Source organism: Oncorhynchus keta, unplaced genomic scaffold (genome assembly GCF_023373465.1).
Source record: "Oncorhynchus keta strain PuntledgeMale-10-30-2019 unplaced genomic scaffold, Oket_V2 Un_contig_30242_pilon_pilon, whole genome shotgun sequence".
NCBI classification, from domain to species: domain Eukaryota; kingdom Metazoa; phylum Chordata; class Actinopteri; order Salmoniformes; family Salmonidae; genus Oncorhynchus; species Oncorhynchus keta.
This window is the reverse complement of record NW_026286963.1, coordinates 61,422-89,221: the sequence shown is the minus strand read 5'-3', so window position 1 is coordinate 89,221 and position 27,800 is coordinate 61,422. Positions and strand designations below refer to the sequence as shown.

Genomic DNA, 27,800 nt, shown 5'->3' with positions numbered 1-27,800 from the left:
ACCTTTCTGGTATTTTAGTGCCAATACCACAACCTTTCTGGTATTTTAGTGCCAATACCACAACCTTTCTGGTATTTTAGTGCCAATACCACAACCTTTCTGGTATTTTAGTGCCAATACCACAACCTTTCTGGTATTTTAGTGCCAATACCACAACCTTTCTGGTATTTTAGTGCCAATACCACAACCTTTCTGGTATTTTAGTGCCAATACCACAACCTTTCTGGTATTTTAGTGCCAATACCACAACCTTTCTGGTATTTTAGTGCCAATACCACAACCTTTCTGGTATTTTAGTGCCAATACCACAACCTTTCTGGTATTTTAGTGCCAATACCACAACCTTTCTGGTATTTTAGTGCCAATACCACAACCTTTCTGGTATTTTAGTGCCAATACCACAACCTTTCTGGTATTTTAGTGCCAACACCACAACCTTTCTGGTATTTTAGTGCCAATACCACAACCTTTCTAGTATTTTAGTGCCAATACCACAACCTTTCTGGTATTTTAGTGCCAATACCACAACCTTTCTGGTATTTTAGTGCCAATACCACATTTCTGGTATTTTAGTGCCAATACCACAACATTTCTGGTATTTTAGTGCCAATACCACAACCTTTCTGGCATTTTAGTGCCAATACCACAACCTTTCTGGTATTTTAGTGCCAATACCACAACCTTTCTGGTATTTTAGTGCCAATACCACAACCTTTCTGGTATTTTAGTGCCAATACCACAACCTTTCTGGTATTTTAGTGCCAATACCACAACCTTTCTGGTATTTTAGTGCCAATACCACAACCTTTCTGGCATTTTAGTGCCAATACCACAACCTTTCTGGTATTTTAGTGCCAATACCACAACCTTTCTGGTATTTTAGTGCCAATACCACAACCTTTCTGGCATTTTAGTGCCAATACCACAACCTTTCTGGTATTTTAGTGCCAATACCACAACCTTTCTGGTATTTTAGTGCCAATACCACAACCTTTCTGGTATTTTAGTGCCAATACCACAACCTTTCTGGTATTTTAGTGCCATTACCACAACCTAAATCTGGTATTTGTTTCTAACATCAATAAACTATTTTAGTGCAATACACACACCTTTCTGGCATTTTAGTGCCAATATATATTTCCACAACCTTTCTGGTATTCACATACTGGTTCATTCTCTACAACCTTTCAGAGTGAATAATATATTTCTGGTATTCACATACTGGTTCATTCTCTACATGCTGGTATTTTAGTGAATACCACAACCTTTCTGGTATTTTAGTGCCAATACCACAACCTTTCTAGTATTTTAGTGCACAACCTTTCTGGCATTTCAAAGCCATTTCCCGTAACTATATATATTTCCTGATTCACATACTGGTTCATTCTCTACATGCAGAGTGAATATATATATTTCCTGATTCACATACTGGTTCATTCTCTACATGCAGAGTGAATATATATATTTCCTGATTCACATACTGGTTCATTCTCTACATGCAGAGTGAATATATATATTTTCTGATTCACATACTGGTTCATTCTCTACATGCAGAGTGAATATTCTGTGCAATAAGCTATTTTTATTCCTCTCGAATGTGCCTTTCGTAAATGAGGTTTAGGCTGCATTTACACGGGCAAAAGATCCAATCTGATTGGTCATAAGACCAATTAGTGGTAAAAGATGAGAATTGAACTGCTTGTGTGTTGAATCAGAGATCAATGTGCAGCTGATATTAAACCCAGGTTGTTTCTCAGTGTGTATTCACTCACCCATTCCTCCACATGACTATAATATGTACATGTGCTACAATGGAAGTCAAAGCACATTGACAATTACACAACAGCTTGTTATAAAAATGAACCATCAGTAAAAGCTATTTTTCACCAGAACAAATGACTTCACACTTGCCATAAAGACTTTTATTAGACTGTCACAACAGTCATAAATAAAACAGAGTTGATGCTTCACTTCAGTATGAAGCCAGTATTTCCAATACAGGGCCAACTAGACATCCCATAATGAAGTTGCCCATAGATGCTGATACTGGGTCAGTTTTGCATTCTCCCCACTAATGGGAATGTAGAGGATTGGGGGAGGGGAAGCTGATCCTAGATTGGTACCAAGGGGGAAACTTCACCCCCGAGTCATAACGAGTTTAAAGTTAGTTATGTCTGGGGCCTGGAGTTTCACCTGGTTGCTTCGTCATGATTGTGTCCAGTATACCTTAGTGGACAGATTCTGCTGAGCTGGACATGAGGATACCAAGTGGGAGGGAAGAAAAGAGAGGAGACTCGCTCCACCATCACTCCATCTGGTCAGTCTGTTCCAGGTCATGGGAGTAACAGCATTTTTCACCGTGTGTGCATTTACCCTAAAATAATGAACGACAGAGAAGATGATCAACTAGACACGAGCAGAGTGAAACTGACCTTCCTTTCCCAGAATACATAGAGCCCCGTGTTGATTATCCCTTTCACACCAAGGCTAGAACTTAACATATTTACCACTAGAAATGTGTTCAACATCCACTGATGTAGCTAGCAAGTTGGTGGTCCTTCTGTAGCTCAGTTGGTAGAGCATGGTGCTTGTAACGCCAGGGTAGTGGGTTCGATCCCCGGGACCACCCATACGTAGAATGTATGCACACATGACTGTAAGTCGCTTTGGATAAAAGCGTCTGCTAAATGGCATATATTATTATTATTATTACCTAGATTGCTTGGTTACCAAGGCAACTACTGTAGCTAACAGACTCTCTAGTTTAGCTAACCCAACCATCAGTCTTAGCTGGCTATTATGAAAATCATATTAAAAACAATACTTTTTTCCAATTAGACTTTAAAAAGCAGCTCAAACAAAATATGTATAAGCCCTTAAATTCTACCGTGCGTTGTAGGGAAATATTGCAAGCTCTAGAATGCCCTTCAAGCCAATAAGTATTTAACAATGCCAGTTTAGGTTTATTATTGTGTGGAAAATGTATCTGTAATAATAGCTGAAGTGTTATGATGATTCATAATTAATGAGGCACTGTCTGTTGCTGGGGAGATAGAACACCTTGTTCTCTGGTAGTGTACGGTTACTATGCCGACAGTGTGATTATGAAAAGAACAGAGTGTGCTCACACCCTTCAGAACATTTCACCAAAGAGAAAGCTCCTGTGAAACATTCCCGTGGCTGCCTCTACACAGGCAGTCCAATTCTGATCGTTTTTCTCCTAATAGCCTTTTTTGAGAAATCAAATCAGATCTTTTCACATCAGATCAGTTTTTTTAGAGCTGGTCTGATTGGTCAAAATACCAATTAGTGTAAAAAGATCAGCATTGGGCTGCCTGTGTAAATGCAGCCTTACATTATACAATGTCTATATGGTTATTGTGGGGTGTTTCCCTGTACCTTGTGCAAGGGAAGCTCTTGCAACTTTCAGACTTTCTGAATCTTGTGTAATGCAATGCCCACTAGTGTTACAGGGTGTGGGGAGGGGAAATGTGCTCCCATACCTTCCTGAACCTCTTGCAGGGGAAGCTCTTAAGCTGGGTGGCGTCTGTGATCTGGTTCTTCCTCTTGTTTTGACCCTGTTTCCTCCTGTCCTCCAGGTCTGATGAGATACCTCCACCACTGAGAGAGAGAGAGAGACACCAAATTGAGACTCTGCATGCAGAATTCTGTGAAGATATCCTCTGTATACAATGTAAAACACCAAATGAAGCATGCAGAGCAGAATTAGGCCGGTACCCGCTAATGATCAAAACCCTAAAAGACAGCAATTCCCAAACCTTCCATAACAAAGTCATGACCTACAGAGAGATGAACCTGGAGAAGAGTCCCCTAAGCAAGCTGGTCCTGGGGCTCTGTTCACAAACACAAACACACCCTACAGAGCCCCAGGACAGCAGCACAATTAGACCCAACCAAATCATGAGAAAACAAAAAGATAATTACTTGACACATTGGAAAGAATTTACAAAAAACAGAGCAAACTAGAATGCTATTTGGCCCTAAACAGAGAGTACACAGTGGCAGAATATCTGACCACTGTGACTGACCCAATATTAAGGAAAGCTTTGACTATGTACAGACTCAGTGAGCATAGCCTTGCTGTTGAGAAAGGCCGCCGTAGGCAGACATGGCTCTCAAGAGAAGACAGGCTATGTGCTCACTGCCCACAAAATGAGGTGGAAACTGAGCTGCACTTCCTAACCTCCTGCCAAATGTATGACCATATTAGAGACACATATTTCTCTCAGATTACACAGAATTCGAAAACAAACCCAATTTTGATAAAGTCCCATATCTACTGGGTGAAATTCCACAGTGTGCCATCACTGCAGCAAGATTTGTGACCTGTTGCCAAGGCCTTGGCGCCCAGCTGGCCTGAGGTTTAAGGGTTAGGGGTCAAGGACGGGGTTAGTATTAATAAGTGTATCCTACCCAGCATTGGCGCGAGCCTTGGCCCCTAGCTGGCCTGAGGTTAGGGGTCAAGGACGGGGTTAGTATTAATAGGTGTATCCTACCCAGCATTGGCGCGAGCCTTGGCCCCCGGCTGGCCTGAGGTTTAGGGTTAGGGGTCAAGGACGGGGTTAGTATTAATAAGTGTATCCTACCCAGCATTGGCGCGGGCCTTGGCCCCCTGGCCTGAGGTTTAGGGTTAGGGTCAAGGACCTTAGTATTAATAAGTGAGCATTGGCACGGGCCTGGGCCCCAGCGACGGCGAGACTGGGGATTGGCATCCTCCCTCACATCAAAACACGCCTGTAGACTAGAGAGAGAGAGAGAGATGGGGAGAGAGATAGAGGAGGAGAGAGATGGGGAGAGAGAGAGCGCGAGAGATGGGGAGAGAGAGAGCGCAGAGATGGGGGAGAGAGAGCGCGAGAGATGGGGAGAGAGAGCGCGAGAGATGGGGGAGAGAGAGAGCGAGAGATGGGGGAGAGAGAGAGAGAGAGATGGGGGAGAGGGGCGAGAGCGCGAGAGATGGGGAGAGAGAGAGCCCTCAGAGATGGGGAGAGAACAGAGCGCGAGAGATGGGGGAGAGAGAGAGCGCGAGAGATGGGGGAGAGAGAGAGAGCGAGAGATGGGATGAGAGAGAGCGAGAGATGGGGGAGAGAGAGAGAGAGATGGGGAGAGAGAGAGAGAGCGAGAGATGGGGGGAGAGCGAGAGATGGGGAGAGAGAGAGAGAGCGAGAGATGGGGAGAGAGAGAGAGAGAGATGAGAGATGGGGAGAGAGAGAGGAGAGAGATGGGGGAGAGAGAGAGAGAGATGGGGAGAGAGAGAGATGGGGAGAGGGAGAGATGGGGGAGAGAGAGATGGGGAGAGAGCGAGAGATGGGGGAGAGAGAGAGCGAGAGATGGGGAGAGAGAGAGATGGGGAGAGGGAGAGCGAGAGATGGGGGAGAGAGAGAGAGCGAGAGATGGGGGAGAGATGGGGGAGAGAGAGAGGGGAGATGGGGGAGAGAGAGAGATGGGGAGAGAGAGAGAGAGAGGGGGGAGAGAGAGAGAGGAGAGAGATGGGGGAGAGAGGAGCGAGAGATGGGGAGAGAGAGAGCGAGAGATGGGGGAGAGAGAGAGAGCGAGAGATGGGGAGAGAGAGAGATGGACAGAGATGGGGGAGAGAGAGAGAGAGAGAGATGATGGGGGAGAGAGATGGGGGAGAGAGAGAGAGATGGGGGGGGATGAGAGAGAGCGAGAGATGGGGAGAGAGAGAGAGATGGGGAGATGGGAGAGAGATGGGGAGAGAGAGAGAGAGAGAGAGATGGGGGAGAGAGAGAGAGGGGAGAGATGGGGAGATGAGAGAGAGATGGGGGAGAGAGATGGGGAGAGCGAGAGATGGGGAGAGAGAGAGAGAGAGCGAGATTGGGAGAGAGCTTTTCCTAGGGAGAGCGAGAGAGGGGAGAGAGAGATGGGGGAGCGAGAGATGGGGAGAGAGCTGAGAGGGGGGAGATAGATGGGGGATACTGTGGGGAAGATGAGAGGAGAGAGATGGGAGAGATGGGGAGCAGAGATACAAGAGAGATGGGAGAGAGATGGGGAGAGATGGAGATGGGAGAGAGATGGGGAACCACCAGATACTGAGAGAGAGATGGGGAGAGAGATGGGGGAGAGAGAGAGAGCGCGAGAGATCAGGGGGAGAGATGGGGAGAGAGAGAGATGGGGAGAGAGCGAGAGATGGGGAGAGATGGGGAGAGAGAGGAGAGAGAGATGGGGGGAGAGAGAGGCGAGAGATGGGGGAGAGAGAGAGCGAGATGGGGAAGAGAGAGCGAGAGATGGGGAGAGAGAGAGAGAGAGAGAGATGGGGGAGAGAGAGAGAGAGAGATGGGGAGAGAGAGGGGAGAGAGATGGGGAGAGAGAGAGGAGGAGAGAGATGGGGGAGAGAGAGAGATGGGGGAGAGAGCGAGAGATGGGGGAGAGAGGGGCGCAGAGATGGGGAGAGAAGAGAGCCGAGAGATGGGGGAGAGAGAGAGAGCAGAGATGGGGAGAGAGAGAGGGAACAGAGATGGGGGATTACACCTGGGGGAGAGATGGGGAGAGAGAGAGAGGGGAGAGAGATGGGGGAGAGAGAATCCTATGGGGAGAGAGAGAACCGAGAGATGGATCAGCTGAGATGGGGAATCCTACGAGAGATGGGGAACACCAACCTAGAGAGATGGGGAGAGAGAGAGCTTCAGAGATGGGGAGAGAGAGAGAGAGCGAGAGATGGGGGGAGAGAGAGAGAGCGAGAGATGGGAGAAAGAGAGAGCCATTGGGGAGAGAGAGAGAGCCCTCAGAGATGAGAGATGGGGAGAGAGAGAGGAGAGAGATGGGGAGAGAGAGAGAGGCCCCCAGTCTTATGGGGAGATAAGGAGTATTACAAGAGATGGGGAGAGAGGGGAGAGAGATGAGCGAGAGATGGGGGAGAGAGAGATGAGAGAGATGGGGGAGAGAGAGCGAGAGAGATGGGGGAGATGAGAGAGATGAGAGAGGGGAGAGATGAAGAGCTCTCACCTCTGATGGGGAGAGAGATGGGGAGAGAGAGAGCGAGAGATGGGGAGAGATGGGGAGAGATGGAGAGAGATGGGAGAGAGAGAGAGATGGGGAGAGAGATGGGGGAGAGAGAGAGCAAGAGAGAGCGAGAGATGGGGGAGAGAGAGAGAGAGAGATGGGGAGAGAGAGAGGGAGAGATGGGGGGAGAGGAGAGAGAGAGGAGAGAGAGGAGAGATGAGGGGAGAGATGGGGAGAGAGAGATGGGGGAGGGGGAGAGCAAGAAGGGGGACACAGGACATACCTTTCCTAATATCCATAATCTTATTCATCACCTTATACCATCCTATGATTAACCTGGGATCTTATCTATACCATCCTCTCACCTTGGGACCATGGAGATGCCCCAGACTGGCAACCTCTCACCTCTGGGTTCAGTATGACCCCTAATCCTCTCACAGATGGGGAGAGAGAGAGCATGGGTTCCCTAACCTACCTTGGGGAGGATATGACCCCTAAGCTCTCACCTCTGATGGGCTGAGATGCTCAAGATAACCACCACAGAGAGTCACCATGCATCTCACCCTGATTGGGACTTGACCATGCAGGATACAAGATAACCACCACATACCATGTCAAATCTACCCCTAACCTTGGGACTTTTCCTGGGATACAAGATAACCACCACATTCTGGGACCATGCTGAGCATGCCCTCTAGACCCTAACAGATTGGGACCAGAGATCCCTCAGGATGACAAGATAACCACCACATACCATGTCAAATCTACACCCGGATTGGGACTTTTCTGAACGAAGCCACAGGATACAAGATAACCACCACATACCGTCAAATCTACACCCGGATTGGGACTTTTCCTACAGGATACAAGATAACCACCACATACCTGGTCAAATCTACACCCGGATTGGGACTTTTCCTACAGGATACAAGATAACCACCAGAGATGGGGGAACAGAGAGAAACATGGGGAAGACAGGCCCAAGATGGACAGGGACTTTTCCTACAGGGATACAAGATAACCACCACATACCGAGTCGTCAAATCTACACCCGGATTGGGACTTTTCCTACAGGATACAAACGCTTGATAACCACCACATACTGTCAAATCTACACCCGATTGGGACTTTTCCTACAGGATACAAGATAACCACCACATACCGTCAAGTCTGACCCGGATTGGGACTGTTCCTGGGGAACAGGATACAATATCATAACCAGCCTGTCAAATCTACACCCGAGATTGGGACTTTTCCTACAGGATACAACATAACCACCACATACTGGGGGAGTCAAATCTACAGATGGGGGAGGATTGGGACTTTTCCTACAGGATGGGGAGAGAAGATAACCACCACATACCGAGAGATCAAGATGGGGGAGACACCCGGGGGAGAGGGACTTTTCCTACAGAGATGGGGATACAAGATAACAGAGACCGGGGAGAAAGAGAGGAAGATGGGGGAGAGAGAGATTAGGGAGAAGATGGGGAGAGAGATGGGGGAGGGAAAAGAGAGATGGGAGATGGGGGAGACCGAGAGAGAAATCTAGAGATGGGGGAGGGGAGATTGGGAGGAGAGCGAGAGATGGGGAGAGAGAGGACTTTTCCTAAGATACAGAGATAGAGATGGGGAGATTCCTAGGAGAGAGAGAAGATGGGGAACCAGGACATGGGGAGAGAGAGGGAGAGATCAAATCTACAGATGGGGAGATGGGACTTGGGGGAGAGCAGAGAGATGGGGAGAGAAGAGGTGAGCGCAGGGGAGGGAGGAGATGGGGATGGTGAGAGAGAGATGGGGAAGATCCTGGGGAGAGAGATGGGGGAGGATGGGGGACAGACAGAGAGATGGGGAGAGAGAGAGAGATGGGGAGAGAGAGGAGAGATGGGGAGAGAGAGAGAGATGGGGAAATCTACAGAGGATTGGGAGATTTCCTAGAGAGATACAGAGAGATGGGAGAGATGGGGAGAGAGAGAGAGAGATGGGGGGAGAGGGAGGAGAGAGATGGGGGAGAGAGGGAGGAGAGAGATGGGGGAGAGAGAGAGATGGGAGAGATGGGGGAGAGAGATGGGGGAGGGGGAGAGAGCAAGAAGGGGGGACACAGGACATACCTTTTCCTAATATCCATAATCTTATTCATCACTACATTATACCATCTCTATGTTAACCTGTACTGGCATCTTCATCTGCCAGGCAGTTGGTTCAGTCCCAGACTTACATGGGTTCAGTATTGAGGATATGGTGAGCAGGGCTGCTCTCTGACAGTCTGTCTCTCTTCACTGGATTGGACTTTTCCTACAGGATACAACATAACCACCACATACTGTCAAATCTACACCCGGATTGGGACTTTTCCTACAGGATACAACATAACCACCACATACCGTCAAATCTACACCCGGATTGGGACTTTTCCTACAGGATACAACATAACCACCACATACTGTCAAATCTACACCCGGATTGGGACTTTTCCTACAGGATACAACATAACCACCACATACCGTCAAATCTACACCCGGATTGGGACTTTTCCTACAGGATACAAGATAACCACCACATACCGTCAAATCTACACCCGGATTGGGACTTTTCCTACAGGATACAACATAACCACCACATACTGTCAAATCTACACCCGGATTGGGACTTGGACTTTCAGTTTCATCCCATATTGAAATGGTTCCCATGGTGCATTGTGTCTTACCCAGCATCGCATGACGTCCCAGAGGACCCTGGGAGGAGCATCCGTCTTTAGAGCATTCTTACAGGCATGAGACAAGGACACCCTGTGGCCTGCATGAAGCAGAGCCGACCTGGAGAGAGTGAGAGAGAGAGAGAGAGAGAGAGAGAGAGAGGGTGAGTGAGTTCAAGGATAGAGTTGTATTTTATGTAATCAGACAGGACAGTCTTATATGAGAGGGAGAGTAGGACCTGAATTGGAGCAGAGGGGGAGTGCTGCAGTGTATAGTGCTGCTCAGGTTGTCCACTGTGTAGTATAGAGGTACATCCTCCAGCTCCTGGACACACAGACAACAGTTAAATTTTGGACATTACACCTGGCTCATCTTAGGCAGACCTCAGATCAGCTTGCCATTTCTCTTCTTACCCAATCCTACCATTAAGAGTGAGAACCCCAACCTAACCTCAGATCAGCTGACCCTTTCTCCCAATCCTACCATTAAGGGTGAGAACACCAACCTAACCTCAGATCAGCTGACCCTTTCTCCCAATCCTACCATTAAGGGTGAGAACACCAACCTAACCTTGGATCAGCATCAATGGAAGAATCTCAACTGCATACTCCTCACCTCCGCTCTCCTCGCCTCCTTCTCAAAACCCATTGGAGGAGAAAGAGAAGTCCCTCACCTCTGACCTTCTCCTCCAATGGGTTTTGAGGAGGAGAGCAGCATGCAGTTGAGAAAAGGTCCCCCATGTCTTATTCCATGTAATATAAGGTGTATTACAGACTGCTTCTTGTAGACCTATGACCCCTAACCTCTCACCTCTGTGACCATGCCCTCTATGACCCCTAACCTCTCACCTCTGTGACCATGCTGAGCATGCCCTCTATGACCCCTAACCTCTCACCTCTGTGACCATGCTCTCTATGACCCCTAACCTCTCACCTCTGTGACCATGCACTCTATGACCCCTAACCTCTCACCTCTGTGACCATGCCCTGACCCCTAACCTCTCACCTCTGCCATGCCCTCTATGACCCTAACCTCTCACCTCTGTGACCATGCCATGCCCTCTATGACCCCTAACCTCTCACCTCTGTGACCATGCTGAGCATGCCCTCTATGACCCCTAACCTCTCACCTCTGTGACCATGCTGAGCATGCCCTCTATGACCCCTAACCTCTCACCTCTGTGACCATGCTGAGCATGCCCTCTATGACCCCTAACCTCTCACCTCTGTGACCATGCTGAGCATGCCCTCTATGACCCCTAACCTCCCACCTCTGTGACCATGCTCTCTATGACCCCTAACCTCTCACCTCTGTGACCATGCACTCTATGACCCCTAACCTCTCACCTCTGTGACCATGCTGAGCATGCCCTCTATGACCCCTAACCTCTCACCTCTGTGACCATGCTGAGCATGCCCTCTATGACCCCTAACCTCTCACCTCTGTGACCATGCTGAGCATGCCCTCTATGCGACGGGCGGTTCCAAAGCGGGACGGGTTCCCAGACACGGCAGATAGAACCTTCTGAACGAAGCTCACGTCATGGAGGGCCTCACCCCAGATAGGACCACCCAGCTACAGAGGAGGAGGAGGGAGAGACGGTGTCAGAGAGAATGCGTGAGAAAGTAAGAGACAAAGTGTGTTTGAGAGTGTGTGTGTGTGTGTGTGTGTGTGTGTGTCCTCACCTGGTGTCTGTGTCCACAGTGTTCACACTCTGCTCCGACCGGCGGTCCAGTGGCTGCAGAGTACTTTATACTGAAACACACAGAGAGAAACATTAACACACACAAGTTGCCCAACTCGACAGGAATAACCCATATAGAGAAATAGTGTCTTACTGGTTTCCCTGAGTCGTCCTCTTGCCCAGTCGTTGTAAGTGGAAGGAGCCACAGCCAACACAGTTATACACCAACGCTTGTTTACTGAAACACGACATCAGGTGTAATGTCATCATATCTTCAGAATAACAACTTTACAGTCCGTTATGAAGACTTCATGTCTAGATAAAGTGTTGTGTTACGGTGTGTGTGTGTTCATACCTTGCTGAGTTTTTGACCATGGCCTGTCCAGTGTGTACCCTGACAAACACTCGTATGTAGAAGTCCACACTGACACAGAGCAGGGGGTGGATGTACCGTTGGTACACACCAGCTCTCTGGTCCAGACTGTGTAGGATGATACGCAGAGCCTGGGGGAGGAGGGAGAAGAGGGGGGGGCGAGGAGAAGGTGAGGAGGGAGAAAAGGGGGGTGGCGAGGAGGGAAAAGATGGGGGTGGCGAGGAGGGACAAGATGGGGGTGGCGAGGAGGGACAAGATGGGGGTGGCGAGGAGGGAAAAGATGGGGGTGGCGAGGAGGGAAAAGATGGGGGTGGCGAGGAGGGAAAAGATGGGGGTGGCGAGGAGGGAAAAGATGGGGTGGCGAGGAGGGAAAAGAAGATGGGGGTGGCGAGGAGGGAAAAGATGGGGGTGGCGAGGAGGGAGAAGAGGGGGGTGGCGAGGAGGGAGGTGGCGAGGAGGGAGAAGAGGGGGTGGCGAGGAGGGAGAAGAGGGGGGTGGCGAGGAGGGAGAAGAGGGGGGTGGCGAGGAGGGAGAAGAGGGGGGTGGCGAGGAGGGAGAAGAGGGGGTGGCGAGGAGGGAGAAGAGGGGGGTGGCGAGGAGGAGAAGAGGGGAGGAGGGAGAAGAGGGGGGTGGCGAGGAGGGAGAAGAGGGGGGTGGCGAGGAGGGAGAAGATGGGGGTGGCGAGGAGGGAGAAGATGGGGGTGGCGAGGAGGGAGAAGATGGGGGGGGCGAGGAGGGAGAAGATGGGGGTGGCGAGGAGGGAGAAGAGGGGGGTGGCGAGGAGGGAGAAGAGGGGGGTGGCGAGGAGGGAGAAGAGGGGGGTGGCGAGGAGGGAGAAGAGGGGGTGGCGAGGAGGGAGAAGAGGGGGTGGCGAGGAGGGAGAAGAGGGGGTGGCGAGGAGGAGAAGATGGGGGTGGCGAGGAGGGAAAAGATGGGGGGAGAAGAGGGAGGTGGCGAGGAGGGAGAAAGATGGGGGTGGCGAGGAGGGAGAAGAGGGGGTGGCGAGGAGGGAGAAGAGGGAGGTGGCGAGGAGGGAGAAGAGGGGGTGGCGAGGAGGGAGAAGAGGGGGTGGCGAGGAGGGAGAAGAGGGAGGTGGCGAGGAGGGAGAAGGGGTGGCGAGAGGGGGTGGCGAGCGAGGGGGTGGGAGAAGAGGGGGTGGCGAGGAGGGAGAAGAGGGGGTGGCGAGGAGGGGAGAAGAGGGGGTGGCGAGGAGGGAGAAGATGGGGGTGGCGAGGAGGGAGAAGATGGGGGTGGCGAGGAGGAAGAAGAGGGGGTGGCGAGGAGGGAGAAGAGAGGGTGGCGAGGAGGGAGGGGGTGGGGAGAAGATGGGGGTGGCGAGGAGGGAAAAGAGGGGGTGGCGAGGAGGGAGAAGAGGGGGTGGCGAGGAGGGAGAAGAGGGGGTGGCGAGGAGGGAGAAGATGGGGGTGGCGAGGAGGGAGAAAGATGGGGGTGGCGAGGAGGGAAAGATGGGGGTGGCGAGGAGGGAAAAGATGGGGGTGGCGAGGAGGGAAAAGATGGGAGGAGGCGAGGGTGAGGGAGAAAGAGGGGGTGGCGAGGAGGAGAAGAGAAGAGGAGAGAGAAGAGGGAGATGGCGAGGAGGGAGAAGAGGGAGGTGGCGAGGAGGGAGAAGAGGGGGTGGCGAGGAGGGAGAAGAGGGGGTGGCGAGGAGGGAGAAGAGAGGGGGTGGCGAGGAGGGAGAAGAAGATGGGGGTGGCGAGGAGGGAGAAGATGGGGGTGGCGAGGAGGGAGAAGAGGGAGGTGGCGAGGAGGGAGAAGAGGGGGTGGCGAGGAGGAGAAGAGGGAGGTGGCGAGGAGGGAGAAGAGGGAGGTGGCGAGGAGGGAGAAGAGGGAGGAAGGCGAGGAGGGAGAAGAGGGAGAGGCGAGGAGGGAGAAGAGGGAGATGGCGAGGAGGGAGAAGAGGGGGTGGCGAGGAGGGAGAAGAGGGGGTGGCGAGGAGGGAGAAGATGGAGGTGGCGAGGAGGGAAAAGAGAAGATGGGGGTGGCGAGGAGGAAAAGATGGGGGTGGCGAGGAGGGAGGGGGGTGGCGAGGAGGGAAAAGAGGGGGTGGCGAGGAGGGAGAAGAGGGGGTGGCGAGGAGGGAGAAGAGGGGGTGGCGAGGAGGGAGAAGAGGGGGTGGCGAGGAGGGAGAAGAGGGGGTGGCGAGGAGGGAAAGAGGGAGGTGGCGAGGAGGGAAAAGAGGGAGGTGGCGATGGGGGTGAAGCGAGGAGGGAAAAGATGGGGGTGGCAAGGAGGGAAAAGAGGGGGGTGGCGAGGAGGGAGAAGAGGGGGGTGGCGAGGAGGGAGAAGAGGGGGGTGGCGAGGAGGGAGAAGAGGGGGGTGGCGAGGGAGAGAGGGAAGGTGGAGAAGGAGAGTTATGAGACAAGCTACACAGCAGGGACTAAACTCTCAAACTTCTATTCAAAATGTATTCACACAACTTCCATAAATGTTCCTTCTACTACACATATTATTCCAACAAGGTTTTTCTTGCATCCAGTTTTTTATTTTACCCCCTTTTCTCCCCAATTTCGTGGTATCCAATTGTTAGTAATTACTATCTTGTCTCATCGCTACAACTCCCGTACGGGCTCAGGAGAGATGAAGGTCACTTGCATCCAGTTTTAGTTGAAAATACACGCTGCTGGAATACAGTTTAGCCAAGCGTTCCTCACCATCTCATGACAGTACTTGGCTTTGATGGAGACAGAGCCGTATTTGCTGTAGCAGGTCTCCCCACTGTTACCAGCCATCACAGCCATGTCAGTACATGTCACACACAACAGACCTGGGGGAGAGAGAGACGTTTTTAGTAAAACCACACTGGAAAAGGCACTCAGTGTATCTGTTGCTGACACATAAACATGTTAAGTTAAGCAGAGAGAATAACTGACGGACATCTACGGACCTCCTTCACCGACAGCCTGGACGGCGGCATCCAGGAAGGGGGCGGGGCTTCCGTAGGGGTCCAGGTCTATGACATCATAGCGGTCCTTCTTCCCCCGCATCTCATACATCAGCATGCTGGAGGAACAAGACAGGGAGGGATTAACATGCTGGAAGAACAAGACGGAGAGGGATTAACATGGAGGAACGAGACAGGGGGGGGATTAACATGCTGGAGGAGGAACGAGACAGGGAGGGATTAACATGGAGGAACGAGACAGGGAGGGATTAACATGGAGGAACGAGACAGGGAGGGATTAACATGGAGGAACGAGACAGGGAGGGATTAACATGGAGGAACGAGACAGGGAGGGATTAACATGGAGGAACGAGACAGGGAGGGATTAACATGGAGGAACGAGACAGGGAGGGATTAACATGGAGGAGGAACGAGACAGGGAGGGATTAACATGGAGGAGGAACGAGACAGGGAGGGATTAACATGGAGGAACGAGACAGGGAGGGATTAACATGGAGGAACGAGACAGGGAGGGTTTAACATGCTGGAGGAACGAGACAGGGAGGGATTAACATGGAGGAACGAGACAGGGAGGGTTTAACATGCTAGAGGAGGAACGAGACAGGGAGGGATTAACATGATGGAGGAACGAGACAGGGAGGGATTAACATGGAGGAGGAACGAGACAGGGAGGGATTAACATGGAGGAACGAGACAGGGAGGGATTAACATGGAGGAACGGGACAGGGAGGGATTAACATGGAGGAACGAGACAGGGAGGGATTAACATGGAGGAACGGACAGGGAGGGATTAACATGGAGGAACGAGACAGGGAGGGATTAACATGGAGGAACGAGACAGGGAGGGATTAACATGGAGGAACGAGACAGGGAGGGATTAACATGGAGGAACGAGACAGGGAGGGATTAACATGGAGGAACGAGACAGGGAGGGATTAACATGGAGGAACGGGACAGGGAGGGATTAACATGGAGGAACGAGACAGGGAGGGATTAACATGGAGGAACGAGACAGGGAGGGATTAACATGGAGGAACGAGACAGGGAGGGATTAACATGGAGGAACGGGACAGGGAGGGATTAACATGGAGGAACGAGACAGGGAGGGATTAACATGGAGGAACGAGACAGGGAGGGATTAACATGGAGGAACGAGACAGGGAGGGATTAACATGGAGGAACGGGACAGGGAGGGATTAACATGGAGGAACGGACAGGGAGGGATTAACATGGAGGAACGAGACAGGGAGGGATTAACATGGAGGAACGAGACAGGGAGGGATTAACATGGAGGAACGAGACAGGGAGGGATTAACATGGAGGAACGAGACAGGGAGGGATTAACATGGAGGAGGAACGAGACAGGGAGGGGGATTAACATGCTGGAGGAGGAACGAGACGGAGGGATTAACATGCTGGAGGAGGAACGAGACAGGGGGGATTAACATGCTGGAGGAGGCACGAGACGGGGGGATTAACATGCTGGAGGAGGAACGAGACAGGGAGGGATTAACATGATGGAGGAGGAACGAGACAGGGAGGGATTAACATGCTGGAGGAGGAACGAGACAGGGAGGGATTAACATGATGGAGGAGGAACGAGACAGGGAGGGATTAACATGCTGGAGGAGGAAACGAGACGGGAGGGGGGTTAACATGCTGGAGGAGGAACGAGACAGGGGGGATTAACATGCTGGAGGAGGAACGAGACAGGGAGGGATTAACATGCTGGAGGAGGAACGAGACGGGGGGGGTTAACATGCTGGAGGAGGAACGAGACAGGGGGATTAACATGCTGGAGGAGGAACGAGACAGGGAGGGATTAACATGATGGAGGAGGAACGAGACAGGGATTAACACAGGGATTATTAATAATAGGGAGAAAAGATAAATGAGAGGGATAGTTTGACTTCGAGAAGACTGTCTGAGTGTGTCAGTGACCATAGATAAACAAATAAAGAGGAAAATAAGAGAAGAAAAGAATGAGATACATGAAGGAGAGAGCGAGACCAACCTGGCATCTCTCTGGCTGGCCTGCAGTAGGTGTGTGACTCCGTTGTGCTGGGCATTGCGGGCGATGAGGGCAGCAGCCTTGGCTGAGAAGTCGTTAGCTGTGACGCTACGTAGACCAGGCACCTCCAGAGCAAACCTCACAGAGCGTAGGCCAGACGCTGCCAGACCCTCCAACACACGCAGACCATTCTGGATGGAGAACGGTAGGGTTAGATCATAAACACACTGGCAGACCATTGTTGAGAGAGGAGAACGGTAGGGTTAGATCACCAACACACTGGCAGACCATTGTTGAGAGAAGAGAACGGTAGGGTTAGAATACCAACACAAACACACTGGCAGACCATTGTGGAGAGAGGAGAACGGTAGGGTTAGATCACAAACACACTGGCAGACCATTGTGGAGAGAGGAGAACGAGACAGGGAGGGATTAACATGGAGGAGAAGAGACAGGGGGGATTAACATGCGGTAGGGTTAGATCACAAACACACTGGCAGACCATTGTGGAGAGGGAGAATGGTAGGGTTAGAATACCAACACACTGGCAGACCATTGTGGAGAGAGGAGAATGGTAGGGTTAGATCACAAACACACTGGCAGACCATTGTGGAGAGAGGAGAAGGAGGGTTAACAATGGAGGACATGGAGGGATTAACATTGAGGAGGAGAATTGGGTTAACATGCTTGTGGAGGAGGAACACACAGGCAACCATGAGGAGCGAGAATGGAGGGTTAACATGAAGGAGGAACAGGGGAGACCATGTGGAGGAACGAGACCTCCTTAACATCACAAGACACAGACTGGGATTAGACACAGGGACCATTGTTAAGAGAGGAGATAAATGGTAGGGTTAGACTCACAAACTGTCTGACCATGGCAGACCATTGTGGAAATAAAGAGGAAAATAAGAGAAGAATGAGATACATGGAGAGGAGAAACCTGGTAGGGTTAGCCTACCAAACACACCTGGCAGACCATTGTGGAGGGCAAACACACACTGGCAGACCATTGTGGAGAGACCAGGAGAACAACCACTCAGACCATTGAGCGAGGGAACAGACGCTAGCCAAACACACTGGCAGACCATTGTGGACCAGGGTTAGATCACAGAGACCATTGTGGAGAGAGGAGAATACCTGTGGAGAACCAGCTAGCTACCATAGCGGTAGGGTTAGATCACAAACACACTGGCAGACCATTGTGGAGAGAGGAGAACGGTAGGGTTAGATCACAAACACACTGGCAGACCATTGTGGAGAGAGGAGAACGGTAGGGTTAGAATACCAACACACTGGCAGACCATTGTGGAGGGAGGAGAACGGTAGGGTTACATCACAAACACACTGGCAGACCATTGTGGCGAGAGGAGAACCAGGGTTAGATCACAAACACACTGGCAGACCATTGTGGAGAGAGGAGAATGGTAGGGTTAGAATACCATTGTGGAACACAATGGCAGACCATTGGCAGACCATTGTGGAGAGAGGAGAACGGTAGGGTTAGAATACAAACACACTGGCAGACCATTGTGGAGAGAGGAGAATGGTAGGGTTAGATCACAAACACACTGGCAGACCATTGTGGAGAGAGGAGAACGGTAGGGTTAGATCACAAACACACTGGCAGACCATTGTGGAGAGAGGAGAACGGTAGGGTTAGATCACAAACACACTGGCAGACCATTGTGGAGAGAGGAGAATGGTAGGGTTAGAACACAAACACACTGGCAGACCATTGTGGAGAGAGGAGAACGGTAGGGTTAGAACACAAACACACTGGCAGACCATTGTGGAGAGAGGAGAATGGTAGGGTTAGAACACAAACACACTGGCAGACCATTGTGGAGAGAGGAGAACGGTAGGGTTAGATCACAAACACACTGGCAGACCATTGTGGAGAGAGGAGAACGGTAGGGGTAGATCACAAACACACTGGCAGACCATTGTGGAGAGAGGAGAACGGTTGTGGGGGCAGAACACAAACACACTGGCAGACCATTGTGGAGAGAGGAGAACGGTAGGGTTAGAACACAAACACACTGGCAGACCATTGTGGAGAGAGGAGAACGGTAGGGTTGGAACATGGATGCACACACACGCTTTTTCATACCTTACAGCGCTCCCCCACTGAAGCAGTTACGACTGGCTCCTCTCCTCCTTCCTCCCCTGTCTGCATCTCTGTCTCCTCTTTCTTCTCGTCAGCTAGATTGACCACCACCCTCTCCTTCTCCCCTGGCACTACCACCTTCACCCCCCTCCGGGCCATCTGCTCCCGGGCAAACTCTGTAACCACCGCACACCTGGAGAGAAGGGGGGCAAGACGGAGACATGAGATGAAACAGCTAGCTACCATAGCCTGTACCTGTGATGAACAACCAGCTAGCTACCATAGCCTGTACCTGTGATGAACAACCAGCTAGCTACCATAGCCTGTACCTGTGATGAACAACCAGCTAGCTACCATAGCCTGTACCTGTGATGAACAACCAGCTAGCTACCATAGCCTGTACCTGTGATGAACAACCAGCCTGTACCTGTGTTGAACAACCAGCTAGCTACCATAACCTGTACCTGTGATGAACAACCAGCTAGCTACCATAGCCTGTACCTGTGATGAACAACCAGCTAGCTACCATAGCCTGTACCTGTGATGAACAACCAGCCACCATAGCCTGTACCTGTGATGAACAACCAGCTAGCTACCATAGCCTGTACCTGTGATGAACAACCAGATGCTACCATAGCCTGTACAAACAACCAGCTAGCTACCATAGCCTGTACCTGTGATGAACAACCAGCTAGCTACCATAGCCTGTACCTGTGATGAACAACCAGCTAGCTACCATAGCCTGTACCTGTGATGAACAACCAGCCTGTACCTGTGATGAACAACCAGCTAGCTACCATAACCTGTACCTGTGATGAACAACCAGCTAGCTACCATAGCCTGTACCTGTGATGAACAACCAGCTAGCTACCATAGCCTGTACCTGTGATGAACAACCAGCTAGCTACCATAGCCTGTACCTGTGATGAACAACCAGCTAGCTACCATAGCCTGTACCTGTGATGAACAACCAGCTAGCTACCATAGCCTGTACCTGTGATGAACAACCAGCTAGCTACCATAGCCTGTACCTGTGATGAACAACCAGCTAGCTACCATAACCTGAGCCATATTTATTGTACCTTCATTTAACTAGGCAAGTCAATAAAGAACAAATTCTAAATTAATGACGGCCTACATGTAAAGCCCCCCGGTCAAACCCTCCTCTAACCCAGACGATGCTGGGCCAATAGTGCACCGCTATATGGGACTCCCGATCACAGCTGGTTGTGATACAGCCCAGGATCGAACCCAGGTCTGTAGTGGCGCCTACTAGCATTGTGACGCAGTGCCTTAGACCGCTGCGCCACTAATTTATTTTATCTATACTGAACAAAATCATAAACTCTACATGTAAAGTGTTCCATGTTTGTAAAGTGACTGTTCCACTGGATGTCATAAGGTGAATGCACCAATTTGTAAGTCGCTCTGGATAAGAGCGTCTGCTAAATGACTTAAATGTAATGTAAATGTAATGTTTCATGAGCTGAAATAAAAGATCCCAAAAATGTTCCATACGCACAACGTCATTTTAGAGACCTTGGCAGTACATCCAACCGGCCTCACAACCGCAGACCACGTGTGGCCAGCCCAGGACCTCCACACCCAGCTTCTTCACCTGAGGGGTCGTCTGAGACCAGCCACCATGTCAGCTGATGAAAATTAGTTTGCACACCTGAAGAATTTCTGCACCAACTGTCAGAAACCATTTCAGGGAAGCTGATCTGAGTGCTTTTCATCCTCACCAGGGTCTTGACCTGACTGCAGTTCAGCATCGTAACTGACTTCAGTGGGCAAATGATCACCTTCAATGGCCACTGGCACACTGGAGAGGTGTGCTCTTCATGGATGAATCCCAGTTTCAACTGTACCGGGCAGATGGCAGACAACGTGTATGGTGTCGTGTGGGCTTGCGGTTTGCTGATGTCAACGTTTTGAACAGTGTCCCATGGTGGCAGTGGGAAGATGGTATGGGCTGGCATAAGGTACAAACATCGAACACAATTGCATTTTATTGTTGGCAATTTGGATGCACAGAGATACCGTGATGAGATCCTGAGGCAATTTGTCGTGCCATTTATCTGCCGTCATCACCTCATGTTTCAGCATGATAACGCACGGCCCCATGTCACAAGAATCTGTGCACGATTCCTGGAAGCTGAAAATGTCCCAGTTCTTCCATGGCCTGCATACTCACCAGACATGTCAGCCTTTGAGCATGTTTGGGATGCTCTGGATCGATGTATACGACAACGTGTTCCAGTTCCCACCAATATCCAGAAACTTCGCACAGGCATTGAAGAGAAGTGGGACAACATTCCACAGGCCACAATCAACAGCCTGATCTACTCTATGCGAAGGAGATGTGTCGCACTGCATGAGGCAAATGGTGGTCACACCAGATACTGACTGGGTTTCTGATCCACAACCCTACCTTTTTTAAAGTATCTGTGACCAAAAGATGTATATTTGTATTCCCAGTCATGTGAAATCTATAGATTAGGGCCATAGATTAGGGTCTAATTAATTTACTTCAATTGACTGATTTCCTTGTATGAACTGTAACTCAGTAAACTCTTTGAAATTGTTGCATGTTGCAGTTATATTTTTATTCAGTGTAAATACATGGCTCTGACTATAGCTATACTTTCTTCGCAGATTCAGCTCTACATAAGCCATATTGAATGCAGTTTCTTCAACTGAAGGCTAACAGACCCATAGGAAAATATCCAAATTGCAATGTATGCATATATCCCATAATATATCCAGGGACAAGGTATATGTTGACAATGCAGCCTTGAGCTGAATGTTGGGCCAGCTAAGGGATAAAAGACCATTAGGGGTGTATTCATTCGTAAGTGCACACCAAAGCAAACTGTGTGAGAGTTTCTATTGGACAAGTTCAGGTAGGTCCCTCTGTTTCGTTTACTTCCTAGTGAATAAGCCCCATCAGTCAAACTCACGTCAGATCTCTGTTGAACTCCTGCACAGGGTTGTAAAACACCTCGTTGGCACTGGGAAACAATATGGCTGCCTTGCCCTCCCTGACAACTGTCTCCCCTGGCAACAACCCCGTTGTCGGGGGCATCTCCTGGTCAGGTGTTGCGGCAGCTGGACTTGGGTTCAAGCCCTCCATTGGGGCTCCAGAAGTAGGGGGCTGAGGCTTGGTGTCTACCCCGGACAGGGTGGTGTTAACATGTGGATCCTGAGGGGCCCTGAGGGGCTCCATGGTTCTCAGTCCCCTGTAGGCAACACTGCCAACTGTCCTTTGAATCCTCTGGTGGGTGAAGGGTACAGTTAAGAGGGGGAGTAGCCGAGCAGTGATGATCAGCATAGGGCACTTCTCAGTCCTGGAAGAAATGACAACAATGTGTTATAACGGTCACAGTTGTCACACACAGACATTGATCATGACTATCAGTGCCATTACATCAGACGAAGGCGTCTACTGTCCGGGGGAGTTTTGTTAAGAGACCAGATGCTCGGTCTGAAAATTAACGCGCATCGCTTGCGGTGTACAGTAAGTGTCATTTGTTTAATTATTTTGATGTCTTATGAAAGTCATGGGTTTTATGTTTCTAGAACCATATTGCATTTGATAATCGATTCACGTTTAGATGGAGTATATATGGCTGTCAGAGACAGTAAATTATACCTCTGAAAATAACATAGGTCTCTTTAAGGAGTCAAGTTAGAGTACATATTGGGCTAGGTTTTTTATTTTTTTTTAAATTTGACCTTTATTTAACTAGGCACGTCAGTTAAGAACAAAGTCTTATTTTCAATGAGGGCCTAGGAACAGGGGCAGAACGACAGATGTGTACCTTGTCAGCTCGGGGATCTGAACTTGCAACCTTTTGGTTACGAGTCCAATGCACTAAACCACTAGGCTACCCTGCCGCCCCAGGTTACACAGTACTGATGGAAAAACAGATATTGGTTCGACTTGGGGCTCTTCCTCCACAGTTTAGACCAGAGCATTAACTGACAACACAAAGACTGTTAGCTAAACCATATGGTTTGAAGCAAAGATGATCTAACGTTACTGATGCCTGAGCTGAAGTCAGAGCAGCTTGCTAAGGTAGCACGCTAGCTACATAAACCAGGGCGCACCCCCTTCAATGTAGTCAGAGCTTGTTTTGTCAGAGAGAAAAAAATACACCAGCAATCTAACTAACATGAACATTCACACCATAAAAGTTATGATAAAACACTTGCAACTTTTACATGCTGACACCGGCTAAGTTCACAATGCTAGCTAACTGACTGCATTGAAATGAATCGAAGCGCTAACTAGCTAGCTACCGGTATTTAGCTATCAAGTAAGATAAAAACGATTACCTTATCTGCGGCGCACTTTCCCAAGTTGACAACTTAAAATGTAGCTGTATTTGATGATTATGGATATTTACTGTATGACAACGGTAATAACTCACTAGCTATTTGTTACAAAACTCAAGTTAACACATGGACGCAGATATGCATGGACCACAACTACAGAAACCCGCAGAACCAAACAGAAAGAGGTCAAAAAGGCGTTTCGAATTCTTCTTCTTCGCTGAGGTTTAAGGGCGGTTAGTATCTAATACATGCTGCATTACCGCCACCTACTAGACTGTATTACAACTCGCTTCTCCTTTGCTTGAAAACAATCTATATACAAATACCCTACCATGCAACACTACACTCACTAAAAAATGAAAATAATTTTTAAATATCACCACCCTACTCCACTATGTAAATGTATTTAGTCCTACCTCAGGCCAACAACCTGAAAGGATGGGACACCACCACAACACACCCTGTAACCCTTCTGATGTCACGTCTCGCACACCCAAATACCTCTCTGCAGCTGCCACCACAACCTACATTTGCTGTGACTTACATTCCATCCCTGCAGTACAGTTGATAACCATTACTATAAATGCTATAAATCCAGTCTCACTGAAACATATAACACTTGTTGGCCTATCCATCTGTACAGGTACAGATCTACTACTCACACCACTCCTCTCAGGATCCCTCCATCTGTACAGGTACAGATCTACTACTCACACCCCTCCTCTCAGGATCCCTCCCTCTGTACAGGTACAGATCTACTACTCACACCACTCCTCTCAGGATCCCTCCATCTGTACAGGTACAGATCTACTACTCACACCACTCCTCTCAGGATCCCTCCATCTGTACAGGTACAGATCTACTACTCACACCACTCCTCTCAGGATCCCTCCATCTGTACAGGTACAGATCTACTACTCACACCACTCCTCTCAGGATCCCTCCATCTGTACAGGTACAGATCTACTACTCACACCACTCCTCTCAGGATCCCTCCATCTGTACAGGTACAGATCTACAGATCCCTCCACTGTACAGGTACACACCACTCCTCTCAGGATCCCTCCCTCTGTACAGGTACAGATCTACTACTCACACCACTCCTCTCAGGATCCCTCCCTCTGTACAGGTACAGATCTACTACTCACACCACTCCTCTCAGGATCCCTCCCTCTGTACAGGTACAGATCTACTACTCACACCACTCCTCTCAGGATCCCTCCCTCTGTACAGGTACAGATCTACTACTCACACCACTCCTCTCAGGATCACAAAGAAACAAAGCATCCTTCACTCATGCAGCCAAACATACCCTCGTAAAACTGACTATCCTACCAATCCTTGACTTCGGTGATGTCATTTACAAAATAGCCTCCAACACTCTACTCAGCAAATTGGATGCAGTCTATCACAGTCCATCCGTTTTGTCACCAAAGCCCCATATACTACCCACCACTGCGACCTGTATGCTCTCGTTGGCTGGTCCTCGCTTCACATTCGTCGCCAAACCCACTGGTTCCAGGTCATCTATAAGTCTTTGCTAGGTAAAGCCCCGCGGCAGAGTGGTTGGAGCAGCGTTGGGCTCGTAACCGAAAGGTTGCAAGTTCAAATCCCCAAGCTGACAAGGTACAAATCTGTCATTCTGCCCCTGAACAAGGCTGTTAACCCGACTGTCATTGAAAATAAGAATTTGTTCTTAACTGACTTGCCTAGTTAAATAAAGGTCAAATAAAAAAATACAATAAAATCTCAGCTCACAAGTCACCATAACAGCACCCACCCAGAGCACGTGCTCCAGCAGGTATATTTCACTGGTCACCCCCAAAGCCAATTCCTCCTTCAGTCGCCTTTCTTTCCAGTTCTCTGCTGCCAATGACTGGAACAAACTACAAAAATCACTGAAGCTGTAAATTCATATCTCCCTCACCAGCTGTCAGAGCAGCTCACAGATCACTGCACATAGCTCATCTGTAAATAGCCCAACCAACTGCCTAATTCCCAAACTGTTATTTATTTTGCTCCTTTGCACCCCAGTATCTCTACTTGCACATTCATCTTCTGCACATGTATCACTCCAGTGTTTAACTGCTATATTGTAATTATTTAGCCGCTATGACCTATTCATTGCCTTCCCTCACTTATCCTACGTCATTTGCACACACTGTATATAGACTTTTTCTATTGTATTATTGACTGTATGTTTGTTTATTCCATGTGTAACTCTGTGCGAAATTGACACACAAAAAATAATGTCATAAAAAAAAATGTGCCATGGCATCAGCAAAAAGACCTGCTCCGACTCTGTCAACATATCCTGTGTTTGGCCGCCTTTCCTTCCAGTTCTCCGCTGCCAATAAATGGAACGAATTGCAAAAATCACTGAAGCTGGAGACTCACATCTCCCTCTCTGACTTTAAGCATCAGCTGTCAGAGCTGCTTACCGATCACTGTACCTGTGCACAGCCAATCTGTAAATAGCACACCCAACTACCTCATCCCCATATTGGTATTTAGCTTTTTTCTCTTTTGCACCCCAGTATCTCTACTTGCACATCATCATCTGCACATCTATCACTCCAGTGTTAATGCTAATTGTAATTATTTAGCCTCCATGGTCTATTTATTGCCTTACCTCCCTAATCTTCTACATTTGCACACACTGTATATAGACTTTTCTATTGTGTTATTGACTGTACATTTGTTTATATGTAACTCTGTGTTGTTGTTTTTGTCGCACTGCTTTGCTTTATCTTGGCCAGGTCGCAGTTGTAAATGAGAACTTGTTCTCAACTAGCTTACCTGGTTAAATAAAGGTGAAATAAAAAATAATTTAAAAAATAATAATTCTGATCCCCAGCCCCATGGGCATCCCTACATTCCTTTGTCTCATGCCCTTCTGGACACTTCTCACACCTAGGAACCTCCCTCCTACACACTGCTGCCACATGCCCATCAGCTTGACACCAGTAACAACGTAATGTATTCGGAACCAAAGCTTGTACAGCACAACTTATATAACCTCACATCACTTTGTCAGGCAAAGACTCAACATCAAAACTCAAAAGAACAGACAATGACACTTCTGTTTCACTACTCACACCCCCGTCTGCGTCGCACCAAACACGAGCATCACAAACACCCCGGGGATCTTCCCCTTCATTTAGTCAACTTTGACATTTACTGCTACCCCAGTAATCACTGCTTTCAATGGCGCCCTTTTCTTGAGAGCAAAACAATTCACATTTCTTGCCCCCACATTTCAAATGAGAGAAGAAAATGCATATAGAGTACCACAGTATGAGTCATAATACCCATAAAACCTAGCGGTCAAACAGGGAAATGGTTCCACCAGTTATTTTTCCAATTGTTTTTATTTTTAGAAACACTTAAAATAAGGGCTGTGTTTCGTGTAGGCTTACCCTGGCATGATGTTTTGATAACTATGGAAATCTCTCGAGGACAAGGTGACTTTTATCAATATTTTCACCTGTATTTACCCCCCAAAAATGAACTGCTAATTGCTTGCTAATAAAGAACTACAAATGCCATATCTGGACGAGACTGCCGAATCGAGGCAAAGGTAACAATCTTTGGATTCACCTATATAATGTTAGCTAAATGTAGTAATTAATAAATTGGCAACATGTCTTTAAATGGACAATTCTGTGAACTGTCTTGTGCAAGTTTTAAATTGACACATGACCTGTTAGCAAAGGTGTCAGCTAGAGATGACGTGCAGGAGCTTGCAGGGATTTGTAGTCTTGTATGTCTACTTTGATGCTAATAAGCATTTTTGTATCAGAGACTACTATATTGATAAAAGTCACCTTGTCCGACAGATTTACATGGTTATCAAAACGTCACGCCAGGGTAAGCCTACATGAAACACAGACCTTATTTGTGTTTCTAAAATCCCCTATGGGGGAAACATTTATGGTGGAAAAATGATTGGAACCTTTTCCCTGTTTGACCACTAGGTTTTATGGGTATTATGACACCTCCACTGTGCAGCTCTATATAGAGTTACGAATTCCTAATTCTATGAGAGAAATCTCATAAATGGGTCATATTCATTCTGCACCAAATGGACTGAAACAGGGAGAGATTATTTAGTTTTTCGTGTTTCATTGCAAAACATTTTGCTAAGGTGTATTGTAATGAACATGTCTTTTGTAATAGAAAGACAAAGGACAGAGCGGTCATTCATCTGGCGGTTTGACTACTTTCCATGCCTTGAATATGCGAAGAATATATATTTTTTAAGTTGCATGAAAAGCCTTAATTTAACAGGCCTAAATGTGATACTGTAGATCAGAGTAGTGTTTTCATGTTGTTGTTTTATTATGTTTCCATTGCAGTCACATGAGGCGCATATGATGGGATAAGGAGGCAAGAAGCAATAAAATGTTGGCGATGAGATGCCTCATTTTTTCACACGTTTTCCTCATCTCTGGCACTGTATGCTTTAGCATGTACGTGACAATTATCATCGCCATCATGATTCCAAGTGATACCCTGAACGCGTCAGGGCTAGAACATTTATAATACGTATGATTAAACAGAATTATGAATTGTTATGAAATTATTAATTATCATTATTTAACATCTAACGCGGGAGGTGGCGCTCGTCTAACAACAATTATGGCCATGATGAAGAAATGTGCATTTTGACAGTAAGAAAGAA

The 27,800-nt window shown here is 48.7% G+C and overlaps 1 protein-coding gene and 3 long non-coding RNA genes across 31 annotated transcripts; 1 reads left to right on the top strand and 3 right to left on the bottom strand.

Moving 5' to 3' along the window:
* Positions 1–256: 256 nt before the first annotated feature.
* On the bottom strand, positions 257–1,359 carry LOC127923624 (uncharacterized). 21 transcript variants are annotated; one of them, XR_008114847.1, is made up of 5 exons: positions 1,321–1,359; positions 930–1,022; positions 837–898; positions 651–805; positions 257–405 (listed from the first exon to the last, which is right to left on the bottom strand). It is a non-coding gene; the product is annotated as an uncharacterized LOC127923624 (long non-coding RNA). The 21 variants fall into 21 exon arrangements; XR_008114856.1 differs by having other exon boundaries at positions 961–1,022; XR_008114848.1 differs by lacking the exon at positions 1,321–1,359 and adding an exon at positions 1,297–1,315.
* Positions 1,360–1,907: 548 nt separating this feature from the next.
* On the bottom strand, positions 1,908–26,291 carry trmt1 (tRNA methyltransferase 1). Of its 6 annotated transcripts, XM_052507618.1 has the most exons (17): positions 26,215–26,291; positions 21,739–22,125; positions 18,779–18,968; positions 16,669–16,856; positions 14,637–14,752; positions 14,404–14,516; positions 11,714–11,862; positions 11,513–11,596; positions 11,360–11,429; positions 11,115–11,249; positions 9,913–9,998; positions 9,686–9,794; positions 9,197–9,273; positions 4,639–4,762; positions 4,435–4,463; positions 3,504–3,621; positions 1,908–2,374 (listed from the first exon to the last, which is right to left on the bottom strand). In XM_052507618.1, the coding sequence occupies exons 1-17, from the start codon at positions 26,274–26,276 to the stop codon at positions 2,306–2,308; spliced, it is 2,106 nt and encodes a 701-aa protein (XP_052363578.1). In that variant the 5' UTR covers positions 26,277–26,291; the 3' UTR covers positions 1,908–2,305. The 6 variants fall into 6 exon arrangements, with proteins under 6 accessions (XP_052363578.1, XP_052363573.1, XP_052363574.1 ...); XM_052507613.1 differs by lacking the exons at positions 1,908–2,374; positions 3,504–3,621; positions 4,435–4,463 and adding an exon at positions 9,483–9,513 and having other exon boundaries at positions 4,707–4,762; XM_052507614.1 differs by lacking the exons at positions 1,908–2,374; positions 3,504–3,621; positions 4,435–4,463; positions 4,639–4,762; positions 9,197–9,273 and adding exons at positions 7,775–7,863; positions 9,483–9,573.
* On the bottom strand, positions 18,993–19,820 carry LOC127923629 (uncharacterized). 3 transcript variants are annotated; one of them, XR_008114874.1, is made up of 4 exons: positions 19,585–19,820; positions 19,450–19,523; positions 19,240–19,313; positions 18,993–19,178 (listed from the first exon to the last, which is right to left on the bottom strand). It is a non-coding gene; the product is annotated as an uncharacterized LOC127923629 (long non-coding RNA). The 3 variants fall into 3 exon arrangements; XR_008114873.1 differs by lacking the exon at positions 19,240–19,313; XR_008114875.1 differs by lacking the exon at positions 19,450–19,523.
* Positions 23,636–24,376, top strand: LOC127923630 (uncharacterized). The gene is made up of 3 exons (XR_008114876.1): positions 23,636–23,811; positions 23,864–24,071; positions 24,194–24,376. It is a non-coding gene; the product is annotated as an uncharacterized LOC127923630 (long non-coding RNA).
* Positions 26,292–27,800: the final 1,509 nt, after the last annotated feature.